The sequence below is a fragment of the Seriola lalandi genome, unplaced genomic scaffold, assembly GCF_002814215.2.
Source record: "Seriola lalandi dorsalis isolate HSWRI2012SDOR001 ecotype SW California unplaced genomic scaffold, Sedor1 jcf7180002054971, whole genome shotgun sequence".
Taxonomy (NCBI): domain Eukaryota; kingdom Metazoa; phylum Chordata; class Actinopteri; order Carangiformes; family Carangidae; genus Seriola; species Seriola lalandi.
The window spans coordinates 1,546,729-1,567,898 of record NW_019525522.1 but is presented as its reverse complement, the minus strand read 5'-3'; the positions used below and the strand labels follow the sequence as shown (position 1 = coordinate 1,567,898).

Sequence of the window (21,170 nt, the reverse complement as noted above, 5' to 3'; positions counted from 1 at the left end):
AGTATGTGAGGTTCAGGCATCACAGGCTCTAATCTACCTCTTTAGGATGTGAGAGAAGCTCAAAGTCTTTGCTGTGAAACAAAGATATTTTTTACCCGTGGATTATGACGATGATATCTCCTACTGCGCTGCAGGCACTACATTCTCTATTTCGGTACTTTCTCAAGCGTAGAATCTCGATGGGATTGCACAGTCATTTGTCCTGTAATGTGTTCTTCTTATGTAACTTTACTCTCTCATTCTCTATTATTATCATCTCTGACTAATATTCCTGGTTCAGACGGAGGTTTCATGGTGTCTGTATTTGATACGTCCCTGCCCTCTGGGAGGAAATGCCAAGAAATTTCCTGTTTAGGTTGATATTTAATGTGAAACAATACAGTCATCTAAATCAGCTCTAATCTCACTTTATTAGGAGAGAATTGACTCATTGTAGCCACTGAAATTCTAAGTGACTCTTGTTAACATCACAAATTATTGTTTTACCTTCTCTTTTCTCCCTTTTAAACACTCCTTTATTATCAGGAACCGGGACACCAGACACAGGTGAGAATTGGTGATTAACACCTCTTTTATATATCTTGACAAAAGAAAAATATACACATACACACAAAAGACATGTGTCAAGAGAAAAGATAGGATATGTTGCAGAATGTCTCACAGCACTTTATCTTGGTTTGTTTGCTGCAAATTGGATTGACCTGACTTCTCCTGCGTCCCACAGACACACACAAACACACAGAAACACACATACACAGACAAAACACCCAAAATCTTCATGTTCTCAGGTTGCAGTCAGATCTATTGAATCCTCATTTGAATATCACTGGTTGATATTAAATTTGTAAACTGGAAATCAGCCAAAATGTCAAGGATTTCCCGTTTCAGAGGATTAGCAGAACTCTGTTTGGAGGATGCAGCGGTTCATTCACTTCCTGAGCTGGACTAAAAGCGCGAGGCCTGGTGTGGCCTCGACATTGTGATGTTTGTGTGAGCTCTATACACCATGTTCGACAGAAGATTAGACAGATGTTAAAGGGTTTGTGTGTGTGTGTGTGTTTGTGTGCATGTGTGCGTGCGCGTGTGTGCGGATGTTTGAGTGGCTGTCTGCTTGTGCACCACTATCAGGGGTTATATCGAGCCTGTGTGTGTGTGTGTGTGTGTGTGTGTGTGGGTGTGTGGGTGTGAGAGAGACAGAGAGAGTTTATCCGATTTGAAAAGGGAAAGGGTTTTCAAGATGCCGTATCTCCAGCATGCCAGAGTTTTCAACCGTGCAAAAAGGATAACGTGGCTGGGTGTGTATGCTTGCACGTTATAGGTGGGTGTGTACAAATGTCTGCAAGTGGGAAAATGTAAATGTGCCTATGATGCACAAACCATAGTAAATACCTACTGGAAAGCCTAAGCCAGTGATTCCCAACCAGGGGTACTTGTACCCTGGGGGGATACTTCTGGCCTTGCCAGGGGGCAAATAGAAAGATTGTGGAGTAGCTCAGATAATTACATATCTGGATGAATGGCTGATATAATGTGAACTGGATAAATGTTTAAAGAGATAGCTTAAAGTAATGAATAAATATTTAACCTAATTAGTTAAAAGTAATATATAATTACTATATAATGGATAAAATCAATAATGGATAACCAGTTAAAATAGTTAGCTAAAGGTATGAATAAATAGCTAATTAGCTAAAATCAATGGATAAACAGTTGTAAAGTTGTATCGGCTAAATGGTCAAAATAGCTCAAAGTAGGCCTGTTGGTTAAATGGTTGAAACATCCATCAGTCCTTTTTGCTATGCCAAATGTATGAATGCAAATTTAACTAAACCACAGTTGAATTATGTGAAAAAAATATTGTACCATGCACTATTATATCCATTTTAATATTATTAATAGTTAAGTAACATCCAGTTTAAAATCGATTCAGATTTGGAGCACAGGGAGAGGTGTCAGTGGAGGGGTGCTGTAGTTAATCCCACACACCTGTGGGGAAACTTTACATCAAAAAAAAAAGGTGGAGAAGCACTGGTCTTAGCCTGTAGCAACTGGATTCTTCTGAAGGCACTCTGGTTACCCTCACCTCACCCCGGAGGTTTCTCCTTTAGTTCCCGCTTCCTCCTTTTTCTCCACACCAGCTTTTTACTGTTCCTCTTTTATTCTATACTATTGTTCTCCCAAGTCAAATACATTAATTATTCATCCATATTCAGCTTTCAAAGCTTTTCACTCCACATTCTTCCCAGCAAAGTGCCTATCAGCCAACAGGGCTTCAAAACAAGGTGCTCTCCGAGGGGAGACAATATGGGATGTACTCACTGTAAAACCATTGTCTATTCTCTCCCTTCAAGAGTGTGAGCAAAGAGTAAAGCAAATAGGGAAGGAAGTCCTCTGCAATATCATCTGAGAGCCCAGACGCTCGATTCAGAGAGACGGTCAGGAACAGCTAGATCACTGTGTCTATCAACTCTGATCATTGTTGTTGTTATTATGTGAGCGGGGAACAAGGGAGGCTAGAGTGGGATTGTTTGTGTTGTGGTTGTTATTGTTGTTCATTTCCCGTCCGCTGGATAAATGTATTCCGAGCTGTGAGCATCTAATTGAGGAAAAGACAGGTGAAGTTATTTGTAATCAGTTGTACTCACCATGCGACGCTCGAGGTCGCTTCAAGAGGCCCAACAAATATGATATACTGCGCAGAGCAGTGGCACACTTTGGAAGACGGCGAATAACTCTCTTAGGATCAAGCTTAAATTATGTATGTGCAGTTCAGTGCAGAGTTCTGTAAACAGTTATGCACTTAATGGACTAGATGACTGACAGCACTCTTGCCTATATTGCTGTGTTTTTTTTTTTTTCTTCTTTTTTTTCTGGGTTGTGAGAAGTTTCCGGCTTATATCAGAGGGAAGTTTTCTCTTCAGAGAGTGAGGATAGAATAGTTTCGTAGTGCACAACTGCTGTGCAAGGCAAACAGACAATTATAGGAAACTGTTTGTAAAATGTGAGAAAAATGTTAAGAAACATCTAAAGGGTTTTTAGGGCTGTAAGCGGTGCACATGCTACTGACGAGCATGACAAAAGAAATATTTTTCTTGACATTGTGATTTCCCTCGCAAGATGATTTTCATTAAATGGCCAGTGAATATTACAGGGGTGTCTCTGAGTTTAACAGCAGGAAGCCTTTAACCAGACGCAGTTGATCACCTGGATCTCAGCTAGCTACAGTGTTCAAAGTGCAAAATTTAGATTCTGAACAATACAACACAATAATCTACTAAAAAGGTTTTCTGTGATTAATGAATTGAAGATTATATGTATTCAAGCAAGTAAAGTCGTCTCTGTTCAGCTACATGCGCACAGTGTTGGCGCTCCTACTCAAAGGACAGTACATCGCTCACAGTCAGCATGAGACTAAATGAAGTCAGTGCTCATGGTGTGCCAACTGAAGCCTGAGGTTTACCCCTGGATCCCACTGGCTGCCAGTGTATGACATCACATCTGTCACTGTGTTTTGGTCCGTCCTCTGCACGGCTTCACACCCCACAAGGACTGGTTAACTTCTGGCCTGGCGGTTATGATGTTGATGTAATGATGTAACATACGGTCTGGAATCTGGAGAGGGGGTTATATTTCGATGTTCAATGCTGTTCGTGTCTGACTTCCTGCACGGCTCAATCCGTTCGTTGCAGGTTGATGTGACTTATGTCAAAAATAAAGTAGGTGCGTAATTTTAGTGGAGCAGAGCGGAGAACTGCTTCTGGGACACTTCGCTGCGACGCATCTGGTGAAATCACAAATCTAGAGTGGCCGCAATCAGCTCCGAAGGCCGCGTCGCAGCTGGAAGGCAACGTGTCTGTCCCAGGTGTAATCCAGGGGTTACACTGAGGATAAAAGACAGTTTTATTAAAACAGTATGAAAATAAAACATAGTGTATTTTTCAGCCTTATGCTGTTGCATGTTATCCCTTCTCCCTTTTATTGCCCCCCCTATTTTCCTGTTGCTCCCAGTTTAGTTTGCAAGTTCCATAGAAGCGAAGGAAAGAATTCACAATCTAGCATAACATTTTATATTTGTGACATATTACGTACAACGCAGAAAATCAAAAAATCAAAGACATACAGTACATACATAAAATATGATTCCTGAACATGACATACAGTCATAATGCACCAGTAGACTCTCGCAAAACAGGTATCATGTCACAGAAACATTATATAAGGATGCAGCTATTGGTAGGATTTACCAAGGCATTAATATGGCCTACCTTATTCAATCTGCATATACATTTATGCATAAGGCTCCTTATCACTGCCTGACATGTGGATGCTGTAATGCTGATGAACAAATGACTAATGCATTAAAATCTAGGCTCATACAAAAATACCCTCATGGTTTCATCGTAAGTAAGTGTACATCCCTTTATACCACTATTTTATAACAATACTGTAGGAGAGGCTTACAGGGCTGTACCCAAAGAGAGCTCTTCTTTATGTCCTCATCAAAAAGAGCAAAAATGAGTGAGCATTATAATATGAGTGTATTTCTTTTCTGTAGTTATGGCATTGCCATTTTCCAGAGTAACTGAAATTAAGTTTGAAATAAGAAAAAAAGGTCCATGTTTTGTTTTATTGTTACAGTGAATAGATATACCACAAAAAAAGGAATTACTTAATTTTCACCTTGATATAAGGACTATCCGGTTTATGCAGCGTACAGTCTATTTTACACATATAAAAGAGTAATGTAGAAAAGGTGGAGCACATTACCGAGAGCCTTATCACGCCTCTTGATCCAGGGGCACTATTTTCCTCTTGTACAGGTCTAGTTCTCCTTGTTTAATGGATGGTTTACTGTAGTTTTTGGGGGGAATTTTACCTTTTTTTTTTTCAACTGACGTGTGAATGTGAAAATGTTTTGTTCTTTTTTAAGTGGTTTAAATGTAGTATCTTGAAGGTATGTAGAGATTAGCTCAGGTAGGCTTCACTGCGTGGGATTATTCGTGTTAGCAGGGACATGCAAGAAACATATGAGACACTGGTTTAATACTTTGAATTCGTAAGCTTATTAATTTTTCTTTTCTTAACAAACTTACTGATACCAAATCCTAAGAATGAGATAATCACTGAGAACTATTATTCGGCTGCCATGGCTGTGGCCATCTGTACTATTTAAATTAGAAGAGATTAATCTTGTTGTTCCAGCACAGGCTCCTGGAGTTTCTCACACTAATGCTTTTCACTGGGATGACCTGATTACTGCTAAATGCCTTGACTTCAACTGATGGTGTTGTGTGGTTGTGAATACTGAGTATTATTAGAATTTCCTGAAATAGGCCAGTTTCACTGTCAATATAAGTTTAAACTGCATCATATAATGACATAAAGAAGCATCAGTCTGTGTCACTCTGGGGAAATAGAACAGAAAAAAAAAAATCAAAACGCTGTTATTTGCCACTAGCCACTAACTTACTCTGCTTTCTAACTTGATCGACCTTGATTAACCTTCTCCTACTAGCACCAGCCCTGCTCATAAGTACTACTTGGCCATGGACCCGATGGGGGAGGTTCTGTACGTGTCGGACACCAGCAGTCGCAGAGTGTACCGGGTGAGGAACCTTGGACAGCCAAAAGACCCGTCACGTAACCTGGAGGTGGTGGCCGGGACGGGAGAGCAGTGTCTGCCTTTCGACCAGAGCCACTGTGGAGAGGGCAGGAAGGCCACCGAAGCCGCTCTCAATAACCCTCGAGGTAAGAGGAAAGACACACTACATCTGAAGAGCTCACTTCCTCAGTAAGTCACGACACACTTTTGCCATGAGCGTGAACTGTATTTACAATCCCTCCAGGCTAAAATATATGGAGATCAGTAATCTGTAATCAGTACTCGCCGATCAGTATTCAGTAATATTCGGTACACCTAGGTTTTGACAAGTTTCCTGAAGGTCAGAATTTTTGTATTGAAGCAGCTCATTACACTGACAATTTCAATAATTTAGTGTTTTCCTGATTTCATGACAAAAAAATTTCAGATTTGCCTGTAGTTCATAACATCGAGTGCAACACTTTGAGTATCTGTCTTGAAATCCTCATGGGACGCGCAGAGACTACTAGCATGATCTCATAAAAAGTCACTTTGATAACCCTGGAACTGTCTCTGTGCTCTATCCGTGTGCTTTGAACATTGTTCTCCTTGAAGTATAGTTTTTGGAAAATCGTAATCTGTGTGGGAGGGTGGTAGGATTCTTTTCATATAACAATATTGTGCTCACATTTTACACAGAATTTGTCATCCACCAATTCAAGTTGGTCAAAATGCCGCATTATAAACTGTATAATCATAGAACATATATCGGTATCTATAAATTCCTTCTGCGATGTGTCCTTCCTGTGGGATGTTGCTGTTTTTGTAGACTAGTCAGAAACCTGCTTGATACTTGTTCAAAATATTATTTCATTCCAGACTGACTCTTGACTTAAATGATTAATTATTGGATTGCAAACATAGCAAACTAATGTTCTATTATATCAGAACAAAAGACAATTGTGGTCCAAGTCAAATTTGATTCAATTTGCTCTATAAATTACAGTGCTGTTTATCTTTATTATTCATATGTAAAAATGTTTGTATGAGATATATAAACACAATGTAAGTTTCAATGTTATGGCTGATTTCTATGTTTTGACTAAAACACACAGTCATTTAATCCATAAAATTGCACTTACTGACTGTAAGCCCTCAAATATTTAGATATGCTGTGGCATTGAAATAATGCTTAATAGGTTCAAGGATCCTACTGTGCGCTGGCACATAAACACCGCATCACAGCCCCACCACCAGCCTGTATTGTTGTCACCTGGAATGATGGATTGACGGTTTCACGCTGGTTGCGCCTATTTCTATTTCTCGACCCTGCCGGCGTTTTTTAAGTAAAAATTGATTTAACCAGGCAGCATTAATTCTCCCACTCTTCAGTAATTATCATTGTTGGTCAAAGTTACTTAAAGGTAATTATTTAATTCTCTTCATGTGATTCGCCTTAAAAAATAAGTGACTGTTGCAAAATGTTGTTTTTACAACAAGAAAACTGCCTTGTTTGCCAAATTACTGCTGGTCCTCTCACACAGCCGATATTCTGCCGTGTCACAGCAGGAAAAGCCCAAGTGTGGCTAATAAAACAGATAATCATGGCTGCAGTCCATTCAGGTGTTCCCTGGTGTTGTGCTTGCTGGCTCATTGTCAAGGCTTACATGTCAATGGAATAAGGCCATTATAAATGCTGTTAGTTGCACCTGTGCTTCTGTTGCTATAACGTCAAAATGTTTACTGTGGAGAAAAATAGTTTGTTGTGTCAGCTTTGTAGTGTGCAACTCACTACAATTAAAGCCCTGGAAATGGAAAAGTCTATTCTGGGTTGCACTGACTCGTCCACAAAGCCTGAATTACAAGAATTATAAGGAAATACGTCAAAAGTACAGCGAGGTCCAAAAAGTCTGAGACCACTTTCCCATGAATGGGTTGTTTTTGTGTTCTTCTCCTGATCATTCCCAGCGACACAGTGGCACAACAGTGTACTTACTGTAAGCACCATACACACAGAGGTGCCGTGCTCATGTTAGTGTATATATACACACACAAACACACATGTATGTCTGAGCATGGGAAAGTGGTCTCAGACTTTCCCACTGTCTCTTTGTCTGTGTGGATATATATATATATATATATTATATATATTCTTTCATTAGTCATACTGCTTATCCTTTTAGGGTCGGGGGGGAGGGGGGGGCAATCACAGCTGGCATTGGGCGAGGGCTGGGTAGGGGTACAAACTGTACAGGTCGCCAGTCTATCAAATGGCTGACATATAGAGGCGAACAACCAGTCACACTCACATTCACGCCTACGGGCAATTCAGAGTATCCAATTAACCTGCACGTCTTTGGACCGTGGGAGGAAGCCGGAGTATCTGGAGGAAACCCACACAGGCAAGAGGAGAACACGCAGCCTCCACACAGAAAGGCCCCAGTCAGCTGGCAGCTTCATGCCCAGAACCTTCTTGCTGTGAGGCGACAGATCTAACCACTATATGAGCTTCTGCCTGCGTGGCAGCAGCTCAGTACACTGCACAAACTGACCAATAATTGTGCACTTTGCCATCCAAAGGGAGGCTGTTTCAGTAATTTGAAGATATTCGGTGCAAGAAAGAAAGTAGCTGGCCGTGAGAACAAGATAAGAATACAGTAATTGTCATGACAAGAGAAGTTATTTGATCTTTTTATTAAAATGACAATAATAGCCTGACTAATGGGGTAAGCATGGCTTCCCCTGGCTTACGGGAGAAAACCACACTTGTAGGCGCTAAACTTAACCAAAATACGCCTGTCATATTAAGCTTTTCTAATACAGAGAAGTCTGCAGATTCAGCTCTGATTCCCTCCTAGCTTTAGCTCAGTTCGAGCTATTTGAATTAATGCACATATATTTCAGACATTAAGCCTGGAGTGTCGATTTGAATTGGTTAATCGTTCTACCCTTACTTATTAGCTGACAGGAGTGGATTCCAGCAATGTGTCTTTTCTGCTGTTGCACTACATTTCTATTTCCTTTCCTCTGCCCTGCCTGTTGGCTGGAACAAGGCGTGCTAGTGTCTTCTGACTTTTGTCATTAATAAGACATTGTCACCCAGGGGAAAGCTGGAGTTTGGAAAGTTTTTTTTTTTTTTTTGTTCATTGCACAAGGCCCTAGAAGTAAAATGTAGACATCAAGTGTCAGTTTGTCTAAAACAGTGAAAGCAGCATGCCTGTGGTGTTGAGAGATAAACAATATTTCATCATTTGTTTTTATTATATGTTTTATATATTTTTTTAATAGTTGAAATGACAAATGAAGTCCAAGCTTTAACTTGCACTGATGATTATTTCTTGCTGTACTGACACATTTTTGATCACACTCATCAACCAAAGCTAAGCTGATATAAATTTCCCCCCAAAAAAATCACATTTTCCTGCATATGCTGTGATCGCATATTTTTTTCTGGATATGACAAATGTGTAATATTTGTGTATAGTGTTGTGCTTATATTTCATCCTAGGTATATTTGCTTTGGTTCGTATTCTGACATACAGTATATTTTCAGTACATGCCTGACAATGACGACCGTGAATATAAGTGAGAGAAAAGGACGAGGGGTAGAACTGAGAGCAAGTCGGGGGAGGAGGGAACGACATTATCTATCATTCATCAACGTCATCGGCGTGTCCATGCACAGCAAAACACGAACCTGCATTTGTTTACGGAAGCATAGAGGAGGACAGTATGTCTAATAATCTATCTACCTTTCCAACACTTGAATGAATGAAATCCTTCAAATAGAAAATGCTGCAGTTTTCTGTTCTTTGTTCAGTAACATTGAACTCCCCACTCACTTCTTGATGGAGCATCATATGCTGCATTGGTTTGTCTTCCACTAGCTGAGGTTACTATGCGTATGTTTTTGTTTCCACTGCCCAGCAATCGGTGGAATCAGGCCACTGTGTAGCTAATATCCCGTACTGATGTCTGTAATAGAACTAGATCTGGCTTATGGGGGCTGCATTTGTACAAAAAGAAGAAGAAATAATCTGTTTACCGCTCTCACCAATCACACCCACACACCTGGCCACCTCTTAGTCCCCGGGTCGCACAGGAGTTTTAGCCACAGGCCTGTCACTCAGGCTGCGCCCACAGCCCTGCGCGGCCTCTCCCCGTCAGTCACACTCAGCTTGTGCGTGCAATGCAGTCTGACGTTGGAGGCAGACAGCCGGTCGATATGGAGCACAATAAACAAATGTACTGCACAAGTGTCTCCACTCTTCAAATGTCACTGATTCTAAATACAAAGTAGCTCCACAGTTGATAGCAGAACTTTGATATTTATTTCCCCGAACGGCCTAAGTTCATACAGACAGAAAAGGGAAAAAAAAAAAAAAAAGGGAAAAAAGAGAAGATGATAAGAGAAAAACAAGATTGGAGCTGATTTCTGTTACAATCTGATGAACGATCAGAAGACTATTATTCTCAGTGTTCATGCCCCTTATGCTTTAGAACATGCTGTATCCCTGCCTTTATACAGTAATAGAATATTCTGTCCCATGACTGCCTGTTCTCTCACGGTCAGGTATTTTATACTCTTTGACTCACTGCACTTCACAGACTCTCCTCTGTGGCCATTGTGCTCCGACTAACCAGCTCTTATAAAGGCTCTGGAGATTTCTGCCTGGAGCCCCCTGGTTCCCTGTCATCCATCTGCCACAGCCCACACTCTTCCTCCTCCTCGCACCCTCTTACCAATGGTAATGAGTGGTAGACTTCACAGAGAAATATCTGTCCGTTCCTTTTTTGAAGCTGTGGCTCTGTGATTCTCCGGCATTGATCTTGTCTTGTGTCCTCTGGTGAGCTCCTCGCACCAAATTAGAGCCTTCCTTCATTTTCCCCACTCCCTCCACTCTCTTTTTCTATCCCTCCCCCTGTCTCATTGATGAATCATCCTTGTGCCCCAGTGTTGACATAGCTGCAGTAGGCCTGCTGCGACGCATAATATTGTTACAACATGGCAAACAGTTGTTAAATAGTAATCCATAATTTTAATTTAGCCAACAATGTTGCAGCACCATTGAGCACACTGCCATTGCCCAAGTTTGTAGTCTCTCCATAGCGTAAGCTGCCGGGATTATCTCGTGTCCTTCAAACACTCTCTTATGAATACAAGATCTGGGGCATTGTTTAGAGTTGGCTCCGCATGTGCTTCTGCAGTCAATTAGTGTGGTAAATAAAAGGCCTTGCTCCATTTAGGATGGATCCTATGTCTGACATGAAAGAGACGTCAGTCCCACAGGACTCCGCAGCCTTGGCTCGCATCTCTGGACTCCTTCTGTTCACAACATGAAGGGGCCCTTTTTTTTTTGTTTTTTTGTACACATTTGGTGAGTTATAGATATGTGGAAGTAAAAATGTCTGTGTCTGTGTTTCATGTGTCGGTTTGGACAGAGGAGTTCAGAGTGACTCCAGTGATTGAGAGTTTAGTTGTTGTTGTTTGCCATGCGCAGGTCTTATCTATTTTTTGTTGACTACTCCCAGACAGCAAAGCTGACATCCACAGAGAGAGGTGTGCGTGTGTGCGCGTGTGTGTGTGCGGGCATGGCAGTGTGTGAGCACTTGCAGTGTCAGTCTCTCACTCTGACCCACAGGGGGCAGACTAATGCCCTTATCAGAAGCTGACATGCTGCCACCACATTTCTCCCTCTTGCCCCGTCGGCCTCTCTCTCTCTCTTCTTCTTTTCTCTCCTCCTCTGCTTTCTTTCTGTGTCTTTCTCCATCTCTCTCTCTTCCCCACACAGACAGACACAACACATTTGTCCCCATCTCACTGAGCCCCAGAGCTGCGAGGCACGCCATCAGAGTGGAGATAGCAGGGCCAGGGTGCCGAATGAAGCAGTAGGGTTTAAGACTGGTCGCGGTTATTAGCATGTTGAACAGCCAGGGAGTTTTAAAAAGAAGAGACACAGCCAGGGGTAAATATTGCTTCACATGGCACATTGCTGCTCAGCCACCAAACTCCAGCCAGGCTTCGCGTCGTACAGTATCTGTCAGTATGTGTCTTGGCTGGCGGTTGACGTTTACGCGGCTCAGGTGAAGGAATATCTTCACACACTGAGCGCCGGTCTCATTTACAGAGATGGCGGAAAACATTGGCAGTGTGCAAAGGAGCGTTTCCCAGTTTGTTTCATCAGTGTGAATCAAGCATTGGATGTTGTCAGCAAGCCTATACTCAAACCATTAACTCAGCAAACACCTGCCCCCTGCTTCTACTCCAGCAGTGGAGTCATACGACTGGTAGTGTCCTTTAACTGCACAGCTTTAATCACTGCAGCTTGCCTTTCACATTTCCCGAATCTGCCACTTCCCAAACTGTATTTGCTGGCTGCAGCAGTGAAGTTATAAGATCTCCTAGGGCTGTGTAGCCTCTATGCCAGCTGCTTTGTGTTATAACTTTGGAATGAATATGCCATTGTTATTCTACCTCTGGCTCCCATAGCATTTAGGGCAGAGTGATTGTTGCGTCTCACAAAATAGAGAAAGGGAGAGGGAGAGAGGATTAAATTGATAGAGAAAAAAGAGGGAGCTCAGAACCGAAAGAGCCGGAGAGTGAGGGAGAAATTGTGTGCAACAGAGAACAAAAATAATATGAAATTAATAGAGAAAAATGGGGAATGGAAGGAAAGAGAGAACAAGAGAGTGAATGAAATGGATAAAGAGAGAGAGAGAACTCAGTGTTTTGCGTCTAAATCCTGCAGCATGCAGCAGCAGTCCTACACCTCATCTGCATATTAAACTGGCCCTGTGGCTGCCTTCCCTCTCAGAGGGTCAACTATCATTGTTTCTGTTGGTTTAAACAGAGCACTGCTTCGCAAAACAAGGGCATCAGATAAGTCATACTGTGTTTTTATCTCCAAGATTCGGTTTATGCGTGAGCGTGTGCATATGTGTGCGCAATTTTTAACAGCCTGCTCCTGTGTTTCATTCCACATTGACCAAGCTTTTGTCTTTGCCCCTGGACATTCCTGCATTAATGATACACACATGAATTAATCACACAGCAAGGCAAACAGCAGCATACTCTATGATAATGCAAAACAGAGAGACGCCATTGGGTCATGCTATTTCTACCACAGCTTGTTTTCTCACTGCAGCATCCATGATAATTAGAAGATCGGCAATGGGTTGTGCAACAGACATGCATCACTGAGCAGCCACAATATGAGGCTCTGCCAGAGTCTCCTTTCTCCAAACACTAATGCTAATAATAAAGCTGCCAGCGGCAAATCCGGAGGGCCAGGCAACAGAGCATCAAGCAGAGCACGCTGCGCACAGGTACATGGAGGACTTGTCCAGCCGCTGAGCAATTTTTTACATGATTGGAGAAAGAATTGCAGAGATACAGCCCATGTCCTGTTTGTGTGTTTACTGCTGACTTTGTGACAGTCTGCAGTATGTGCACGTCCCTGACGGAGCTGCAGGAGTCTTAAAACTATTCATTCACTGCTACGAAGCTGTGATAAATCCAATCAAATGTAAAGCGTGTGACACATTAGGAAGTCAGTTTTGGTAAATAATGTCTGCCCTCGCACTTTAAGAAAGAAAATTCCCAGCTGACCGTTGGTCTTGAACATATGACATCTCCTGTGCAGGACAAATGGTACAGTACTGTATAACAGTCATACTACAGGAATGTCACAAAACTCTTGATTAAAATAAAACAGGAAAAATTTGAGTGACCCAAATGTTAATTATGTTATCTTTTCCTTTTTAAGATGGAATTAGGATTTTATCAAGAAACACTGAAATGTGTGAGATGTGTTAGCATCTTTATACTGATAGGCCAGAATTTGCTCTTTCATCTAGCTGAAGTCAACTTCAAGGCCAAACACTGTGCAGTTTGAAAACTGTTGAATAAAGCAACAAGTTCACATCCACAAAAGACAAAATAGCTTGTCACCACATATGCATGAGCTAAAAGTTTACACAAGGGAGGGCGTTAAATAAAAAGCAACACATAATCCTCTGATGTTACAGACTACAGTGGAATGTAAACATTATGAATTATCTGACCTGCCAACGCTGTGCTTTCTCACATTTGCTGCCATGCTTGAGACGTTTCACTCCAGAATCAGTTGTGTTGCAGAATAGAGTTACATAACTCTTTCAAATTCAGACATGCACGATATCAACTCCCTCCATTCCTCTCTGTTGTAAAAACTGTTGCATCTTAACTTCTGTATATTTGGGGTCAAAGTTCAATTTAGATGAATGTTAATTGCAGAACCTGGTTGAAAATCCAGGCAGTGAACATCAGTGGAAAAATAATGTTGCTGTGTGCAGTGTCGGAACCTAAGCTTTTGGCGTGAAAGCCCTGTAAGATGTGGCTTGTAACAAGGTCACACTGCTTCTGTATAATCATTATTTCACTACCACAGGAGTCAGCCTGTCGGGAAATGTAGACATAGGTCATTTAAGCATTTGAACAAATGTTTTTTTCTGGTAAAGACAGTCTGGAATGTGATGAGACAGCTCCCTCCAGACAGAATGAGGACTCAGCTGTCAAACACCAAAAAATGGTTTCAACAAAACTCCAAATAGTTGCTGATTTTACAGAAAACTGATCAAACTTCGTTCACCGGGGTCTGTCTCAACCTACAGACACAGTAGAACAAATACACAAGTGTGTGATAGCCCGAAATGTGATCTAAGATTTGGCCTGATGGTGCCACTGGGAAGACTGTTACTTTGAAACTGGTCTGAAATTCTGACATTGCAATATTTCTACCTGTTGCATGTGGTTATGATAAGATCAAGTAGAAGAATCACAGTTGTTTTTTTTTTGCAATTTTGCATCAGATGCATTTTTTGACATTGAACAGAATCTGTTTAGTTTTTAGATTTTTCCCAAAACAGGGATCCATCTCAGTAAGTAGGTATTCTGCCTTCTAATCACCATGGCTCAGAGGAGGAGCCATAGATATTCTGGGAGGAAATAGTCAACCCACTGCCAAGATTTCCTAAGGACCAAAGAAAATATAGCCAATGGGCTTAGTAGAGGCAAATTTATGCCGACTTAAAACAAGGCTCTACCTGTAAAATGCCTGCTATTCAAGTAATGTATTAGGTAGAACACTATATAGACTGACAGCTACCTTGTTTGTAGTCGGAGTGTGTAGGGTAGCTTCAGAGAGATTACTGAAGCTCGCTGTGTGTGTAATGAAGTCCTGAGTCAATAAGAGATGCAGGCTCAAGGCCAAAGGCTGAGCCTGTGCATCAAAGGTGCTACGTTTGTGGGAGTCCGTGTGTTTGTGCATGCTTGTTGTTGATTGACAGCCTCTGGGTCCCTGGACCTACTCTCCCTCTCCCAGTGAATTGAGTTAGTTATGGGTGTCTTGTTAAAAGTATGTCAGGCTGTCAGCGTCAGCGTGATCATGGGAAATGTGACACACGTGTCCCTTTAACTGGTTGAGATGGCCGCTGCTGGCAGCTGGCCTGTCAACCTCCACTGGGAGCCTGGCAAGGTGACAGGAGGAGTGGAGCTACGCCACTGTGGAGGAATAAATTGCATTTACTCGAGGTGAATGCCCAGTACACACACACACACACGCACATACAGATGGAAGCATTTGTCTCGGTCAGGGGGAGTGGATGGGGTTCTGATGAGGGGAGAGATAGTGAACTTGTGCCCATGCAGGTCGTTTCTACCTTGATTCTTTAAGCACACTGACAAAAAGATGAATAAGACGAGTGATGGTGGCAGGCACAGTTTGGCTTGGCAGTCCAATTGAACCTGCCTGCGTGAGAGTGGGGAAGGGGAGGGATGGGTCAGCTGTTGTTATGGGGATGGGAAAACAGAGCCAGTAAATGTTTGCACCTGGGTACCATTATCACCTGCAGCTCTCCAGCAAGCCAATGGCCAGAGCTCCATCCCAAGAAGCACTCACACTGTTCTTTTGGAAAATGTGGAAGCAAGCATCTGAAATGGTTGCAAAGCCAGCGATCTGTGATACAGACTGTACTGGAGATGCCTCTGGCTCAGTTGCTGTGATGTCTTTGTATGTGGGGAAACTTTGTTTGGGTGGAAGCTGTGCATACAGATTTGGAATCCATAGTAGTTTAGTGCCTCTTTTCCACTTTTTCAGTCGTTAAAAACATTTGTTTCCTCCCATCTGATCCCATTTCCTCTTTCTGCCACTGCACAGCCTTACCGACTGGTGATTGCGATGGCGTGTTTGGTAAAAAGAGCCTCTATTGATAGACCTCCTTGTGTTTGTTTGACGTTCTAAACAGTGCAACATAATCTGCAGACGCTTTGCACTGATCCAAACCCCTCAGCCTTTCATGGAGTTTTCTAGTCCAAAGCATTTCAATTGCTTTTATAATTGAGTTTGTCTGCTGCCTGTGTGATTGCTTTGGATCTCTCTTTTGCTATCAAACAAGGCAATTACTGCCAAGTCGCATATTCTCAAAAAAAAAAAAAAAAAATGATTTGCACAAAAATTAGCATGCAACTATTGCAAAATCTCCTTCCAGTTCTCTGCATTCTCGTAATGTCTCGCTTCACCGTACATGTGTAGTCGGCAACTACCAGCTCAAAAAAAAAAAAACAGGCAGCTATCAATAATTAATTAATACGGGTTAATATGTTAACAAACTTATAGTGCTTGATAATTAGATGAGCCACAGTGTCTGATTCAGACTTAATTACTAAGCCACTGTCTGTTCTGTGGGGCTTTAATGAATAATTAATTACAAGAAGCATGAATTATTTCTGCTTACCAAAGATCTACCAGAAATACACGCCCGTCCTCGTTTATGGTGCTATCTCCTATTGATTGATGATAAGTGTTTGATTGGGGAAAATAAAGACCACTGGAAATCCCGTGTACCACTACTACTACAGCACTGCACTTCATAGATGTGTGTGTCATAGGTCACGGAGCAGTATGTGATGTAGAATGTATAGAGTGAACACATCTGAACACACGGGTACTCACACTCGAGCAACGTGCGCACACACAAAAATTAGTATGGTGCATAGTGCCGTTTCACAGGGCAGAGATTGAGTGAACAGGTTTAATTTCCCCCCTCAGTGTCTTCGCAAAAGTTGTGTGTGCGTGTTGGTGTGCGTGGGTGGGAGTGTGAATTTCTCATCTGCAGACACTCTGATTTATCCTCTCTATATTTGCATACGCGCACAATGTGATTAACTGCCATGCCTTATCTTTTCGCCTAGCTACTTCACCACACGCATGCATGCACACACACACACTTGCATGCGGGTTTGCACACATTGGCATAATGCGCATACGTTCACATGTTTTCACACGTTCAGATACAAACAGCATTGTGCGTTCTCAAGGAGAAATGATGAAAGGGAACAGTAAACCACACAGCCAGCTAAAGACTCCTTCAAACAGTGTGTGTTGTTCAGTTTCACTTACAGTTGGACTGTAGCAGTTAGTGAACCCTCCAGGCTTTTTGCCCAGCTAATATGGTTGACTTTATTTATGGCCAGGGTCCCTCACAGGGGCCAGTTGTGCAGGTGAAGCTGTCTATTTGTCTACATTCACTTGTCAGTCACACACAGTTACTCTGTACAGAAACGCCATAGGCCATAATCAGCTACAGCTAGCATCATTTAGATGTTGTAATAATATGTCAGTCCATATCATTAACACCCACTGAGCCTGGGGATATGGGAGGGCAGATTGAATGACTTCTTCCTCAGGCTGCTGGCAATCTCTGTGTTTGTGCGCACATGTGTGTGTGTGTGCGCGCGTACATGCGTGCATATGTGCGCATGTTTGTGCGCACGTGTTTGTGCACGTGTGTGTGTGTGTGCCCGACTCACCCCTGTGTGCACGTGCTGCGGTTGTGTGGGTGTAAAAGTTTTCAGGTATAAATGGAACTTCCATACATGCACACATTATGCTCCATCCTCCATACGCAGATCCTTTAAATAGGTCTCCTCTGCAGAGCGTGTGCTTATTTTGCACTTGAGTGGCCGTTCCACCAGCTGACAGCCAATGATGTGTTTGTTTTCTGTACGATTTTACACTTCTTCTGCTTTTCATCCATAGAGACGGCTCTTTCAGCAACTCTGCTGTCAACATTTGAAGGGTGAAAGTACTGTAGACGGTAAACCAGTAGGCTGACTTCCTGCATTCTTGAGGGCTCAGGTGTTAGCAGTCAGTTTGCACTTCGCAAATGCACCACATCCTGATGTTTGTGTATCCCAACAGGGCTGTCTGCTCTTGCTGCTAAATAAGATACACAAGCCACAACTTATCTTATAATTAGTCTTTCTCACTTCATCTAATTTCTCACCTTACACCTTTCCTCACCTCTCCCTTGCTCTCTGCGTGGAAAATCCCTGGTGGCTCCTTCTCTTCAAATAGCTGTAATCAACACTGATGCTCTCTAAGACCCCTCTCCAAGGCAAGGCAATCAGATTGGATTGTGTTGCGATGCTACAGGGGGCCGTTATAACTGATATTCTTTTGACAAGGACAGAGAACAAAGAGATTCTTTGATTGAGAGTGATTGGCCTGTAATGGTTAATTGAAGCAATTCTTCATCATGTCCCTTTGTCTCATCACCACCTCTCTCCTCTTTCCCACCTCTTTTGGCACCGTCTCTCTCTATCTCTTTGGATGCGTTTGTCCCTAAATCTGAGCTTAATGTGAATAGCATCACTGTATCATCCTCTCCTTCAGTCCTCTCCTCTCCCCTTCCCTTGTTTTTCCAAGGTCAGTGTAACTCAGTCTAATTCACTTTTCTTTGATGGTAAAAATCCAGTCCCAACTTTAGCCAAATGTCTGTCTCCCTCTGGAGTTAAGATTTATCGCCATTATTTTTCCCCTGGTAAGTCTGCCAACTTCTAAACATGACTATCAGAGTGCCAAGTCCACCCAGGGAGAAACGGTAAATCTTTTGATGTCTTGTGAGTATCCATTGGTTGTATGGAGGGGCCGTAGCATGCCACTGTTACACCAGCACACAGTGCGGCAGGAAATCCAGCCCCTGATGAGGAGAATTTGGACTAATTTGCTTCCTTTTCAATAAACAAGGCAGAAATACTCTTAAACAACACATAAACCGTTGTGAATCGTTTTGCCAATGCCGAGGAATAATAGCAATCGTTCTACACTGTTGCGATGTTGTGAGGATAAGTTGTCAGTCGAGTCCTGTATTTATTGTTGATGATGGATTGGCAGCTACTTCGAAGCTGCTTGTGTGGAATATAAGACATGCAGATCCTGAGCACGCAAAACCACAAAGAAAGAAAGAAAGAAAGATATGAATGGAAGAGAAGCACAGGGGAAGAAAGACGAATATCCAGGGACAGAGGAGCAGGAGGAGGGAGGAGGAGGAGGACAGAATTCAGTATTGAGAGTGAGTCCTGGCTGCCTCGTTATGTCCTCGTGCAGGATTTATGAGCTCTAAGATCAGGGACAGGTTTAGGGTGCTAGGAGGAGGAATGGATGGGAAAGTGAAAGGAAAGTAGGAAGGTTCCGAGGATGGCGTTACAGCAGGGAGAATGCGCTGAATTTCAGACCTAAGTGGGCTCAGACTGCTGCTGTGGGTTGAGACGTCCCTCCTGCATAATGCCAGGTGACAGGAGGAGAAATGGCAAGGCCGAGAGGAACACAAGAAAGAATAAAAAATAGGCTGAACAGAAGGAGACGGAGCCCAGACATTACTGAAGGGTCAAAGGCCACTGATTTGATTAGCACTTGCAAGAGAGAGGGAGTGCAGCAACAAAAAGAAAGCAAAGGACAACAAGAACAAAAAAAAAAAAAGGAGAGGGGAAGAGTGAGCAAAAAAGAGAGCTGGAGAAGATCAAGTTAGGGAGGATGGAGAGCGAAGGTAAGCTAGAGGAGGGGAGGAAAGGTGTTGGTGAGGTGTGTGTGTGCGTATGTGTGGGGGGGGGTCTGTGTGGGTGGTGTAATCTGTCTGTGTCAGAGGGATGATGAAGGGGCCAGGAGGGAGAGAGCTCTGCAGTTCACCTTCTGGCCTCTGGAGGAAACACACTGACCCTGGCCCTCCCCCTGCCCACCTCTCCTCTCCACCTGCACGATTTATGACTCTCAGGGTTGATCCAGGGTTGCTCGCTTTGAGGACATTTGTGAATCTAGTTGTGGTGTGTGGCGGTGGGCCGTGTTTGCATGTTTGTCTGTGTGTGTGTGTGTGCGTGCGTGTGCACAGGTTGAATGAAATCACCTGTAAAGAAAGCCATTGTATGTCAAGGAGGATGTGATCTTAGTGCTGCCTAGGGAAAAGAGCAGTAGTGATTTCTATCCTGGGCTCAGAGCGTGAGCACAGACACATCCCCACATAATCCAGTATGACAGGAGTATGAAAGGAGAAAGATGGACAGGGTGAGGAAAAAAAAATCAAGGGAAATGGGACAAGATGACTGAATGAGGGAGGAGTAGTTGGAGCTGTGTCTTGTCCATTTTTATTATGATGTGCTGGCACCTCTGCATGGTCAGATCACTCTTTGAATCTTTTTCAGAAGGTTCCTTCTTCCTCTAATGTGGGTAGTGCTGGGAAAGCAGCCAGACCTGCTATATCTAGAAATTAAAATTCAGTCAGTGGACAGAACTTTAATGAACAACAATCTTGATAGTCAGTGTAATTTAGTATGGAAAAATATGAAATACTCACTGGTTCCAGCTTCCCCTCTGCTCTCCTCATATTGTGAATTATGAATTATATCTTTCGTTTATTGACTGTTGGTCGAACAAAACAAGCAATTTGAAGCTGTTACCTTGTGCTCAGGGATATTGCGATGGGCATTTTTCGCTTCTTTCTGTCATTTAAAATTTTTTAGGTTTTTTTTTTGCTTTCATTCATCTTATTATTATCTTTATCTTTAATATCTTGGTTCACTCTCGCCACTTTAATCAATCTGCTCTCCAGCTGCAGCAGGCAGCTGTTTTCAGCACAAAAGCTCTAATAAACCAAATGCACGCTACCTCGAGAGAAGCAAAGGGCAGCCAAACAAATTAAGCATCTAGTTAGTGAACATAGTAAAGCAGTTAACAGCTAAAGAGCCATATTGTATTTCCCTCCGGAGTTGGTGGAGAGCAAAGCATATTGGGCGTATCTTTCCAGATCTTTGACAGTATTGTATTGCACCATTTAGTTTTGTGATTGATTGTTGTGTAGTTAGATATAAGTGGGCTTTGTCTCCATTAAATCCTTTGAGGCATGCTTGAGCTAAACTTGCCATGACTCGGTGATAAGCCATAAATAAAATGTATTTTAAATGGCGCAATCATGAGCCACATGTATTGGAGATGGCAGGTAGGAATACTGAAATATGGCTTATTTTTGCTGATGCTAAGTGAAAGCAATCAAGGAGAATTGGCAGCATGCGGTATGAGAGGTGAGGGTTGAGTCGTGGAATATTATTGCTGAGGAGTTGAGTCAAAGGGCTATTCTCTGTATGGAGATGAGACGGGGATGAAGGTCGCTCCTCATCCATAACAGATGATTCATAGTCTGCCCTGACCTTTAGAACCTGGACTTACCTCTCTCCCTGTCCCTCTGCTCACTGTCTGTTGCAGACCTCCCCACTGCAAGG

The 21,170-nt window shown here is 42.6% G+C and overlaps 1 protein-coding gene across 2 annotated transcripts in view; it reads left to right on the top strand.

Moving 5' to 3' along the window:
* The window catches only part of tenm1 (teneurin transmembrane protein 1), a 165,828-nt gene that overhangs the window by 119,072 nt on the left and 25,586 nt on the right, over window positions 1-21,170 (top strand). For both annotated transcript variants that reach the window (XM_023395930.2, XM_087170991.1), the window contains 2 exons: window positions 526-546; window positions 5,516-5,748. In XM_023395930.2, the coding sequence (XP_023251698.1) occupies window positions 526-546; window positions 5,516-5,748 (254 nt within the window). The remainder of the gene's footprint in view (window positions 1-525; window positions 547-5,515; window positions 5,749-21,170) is intronic.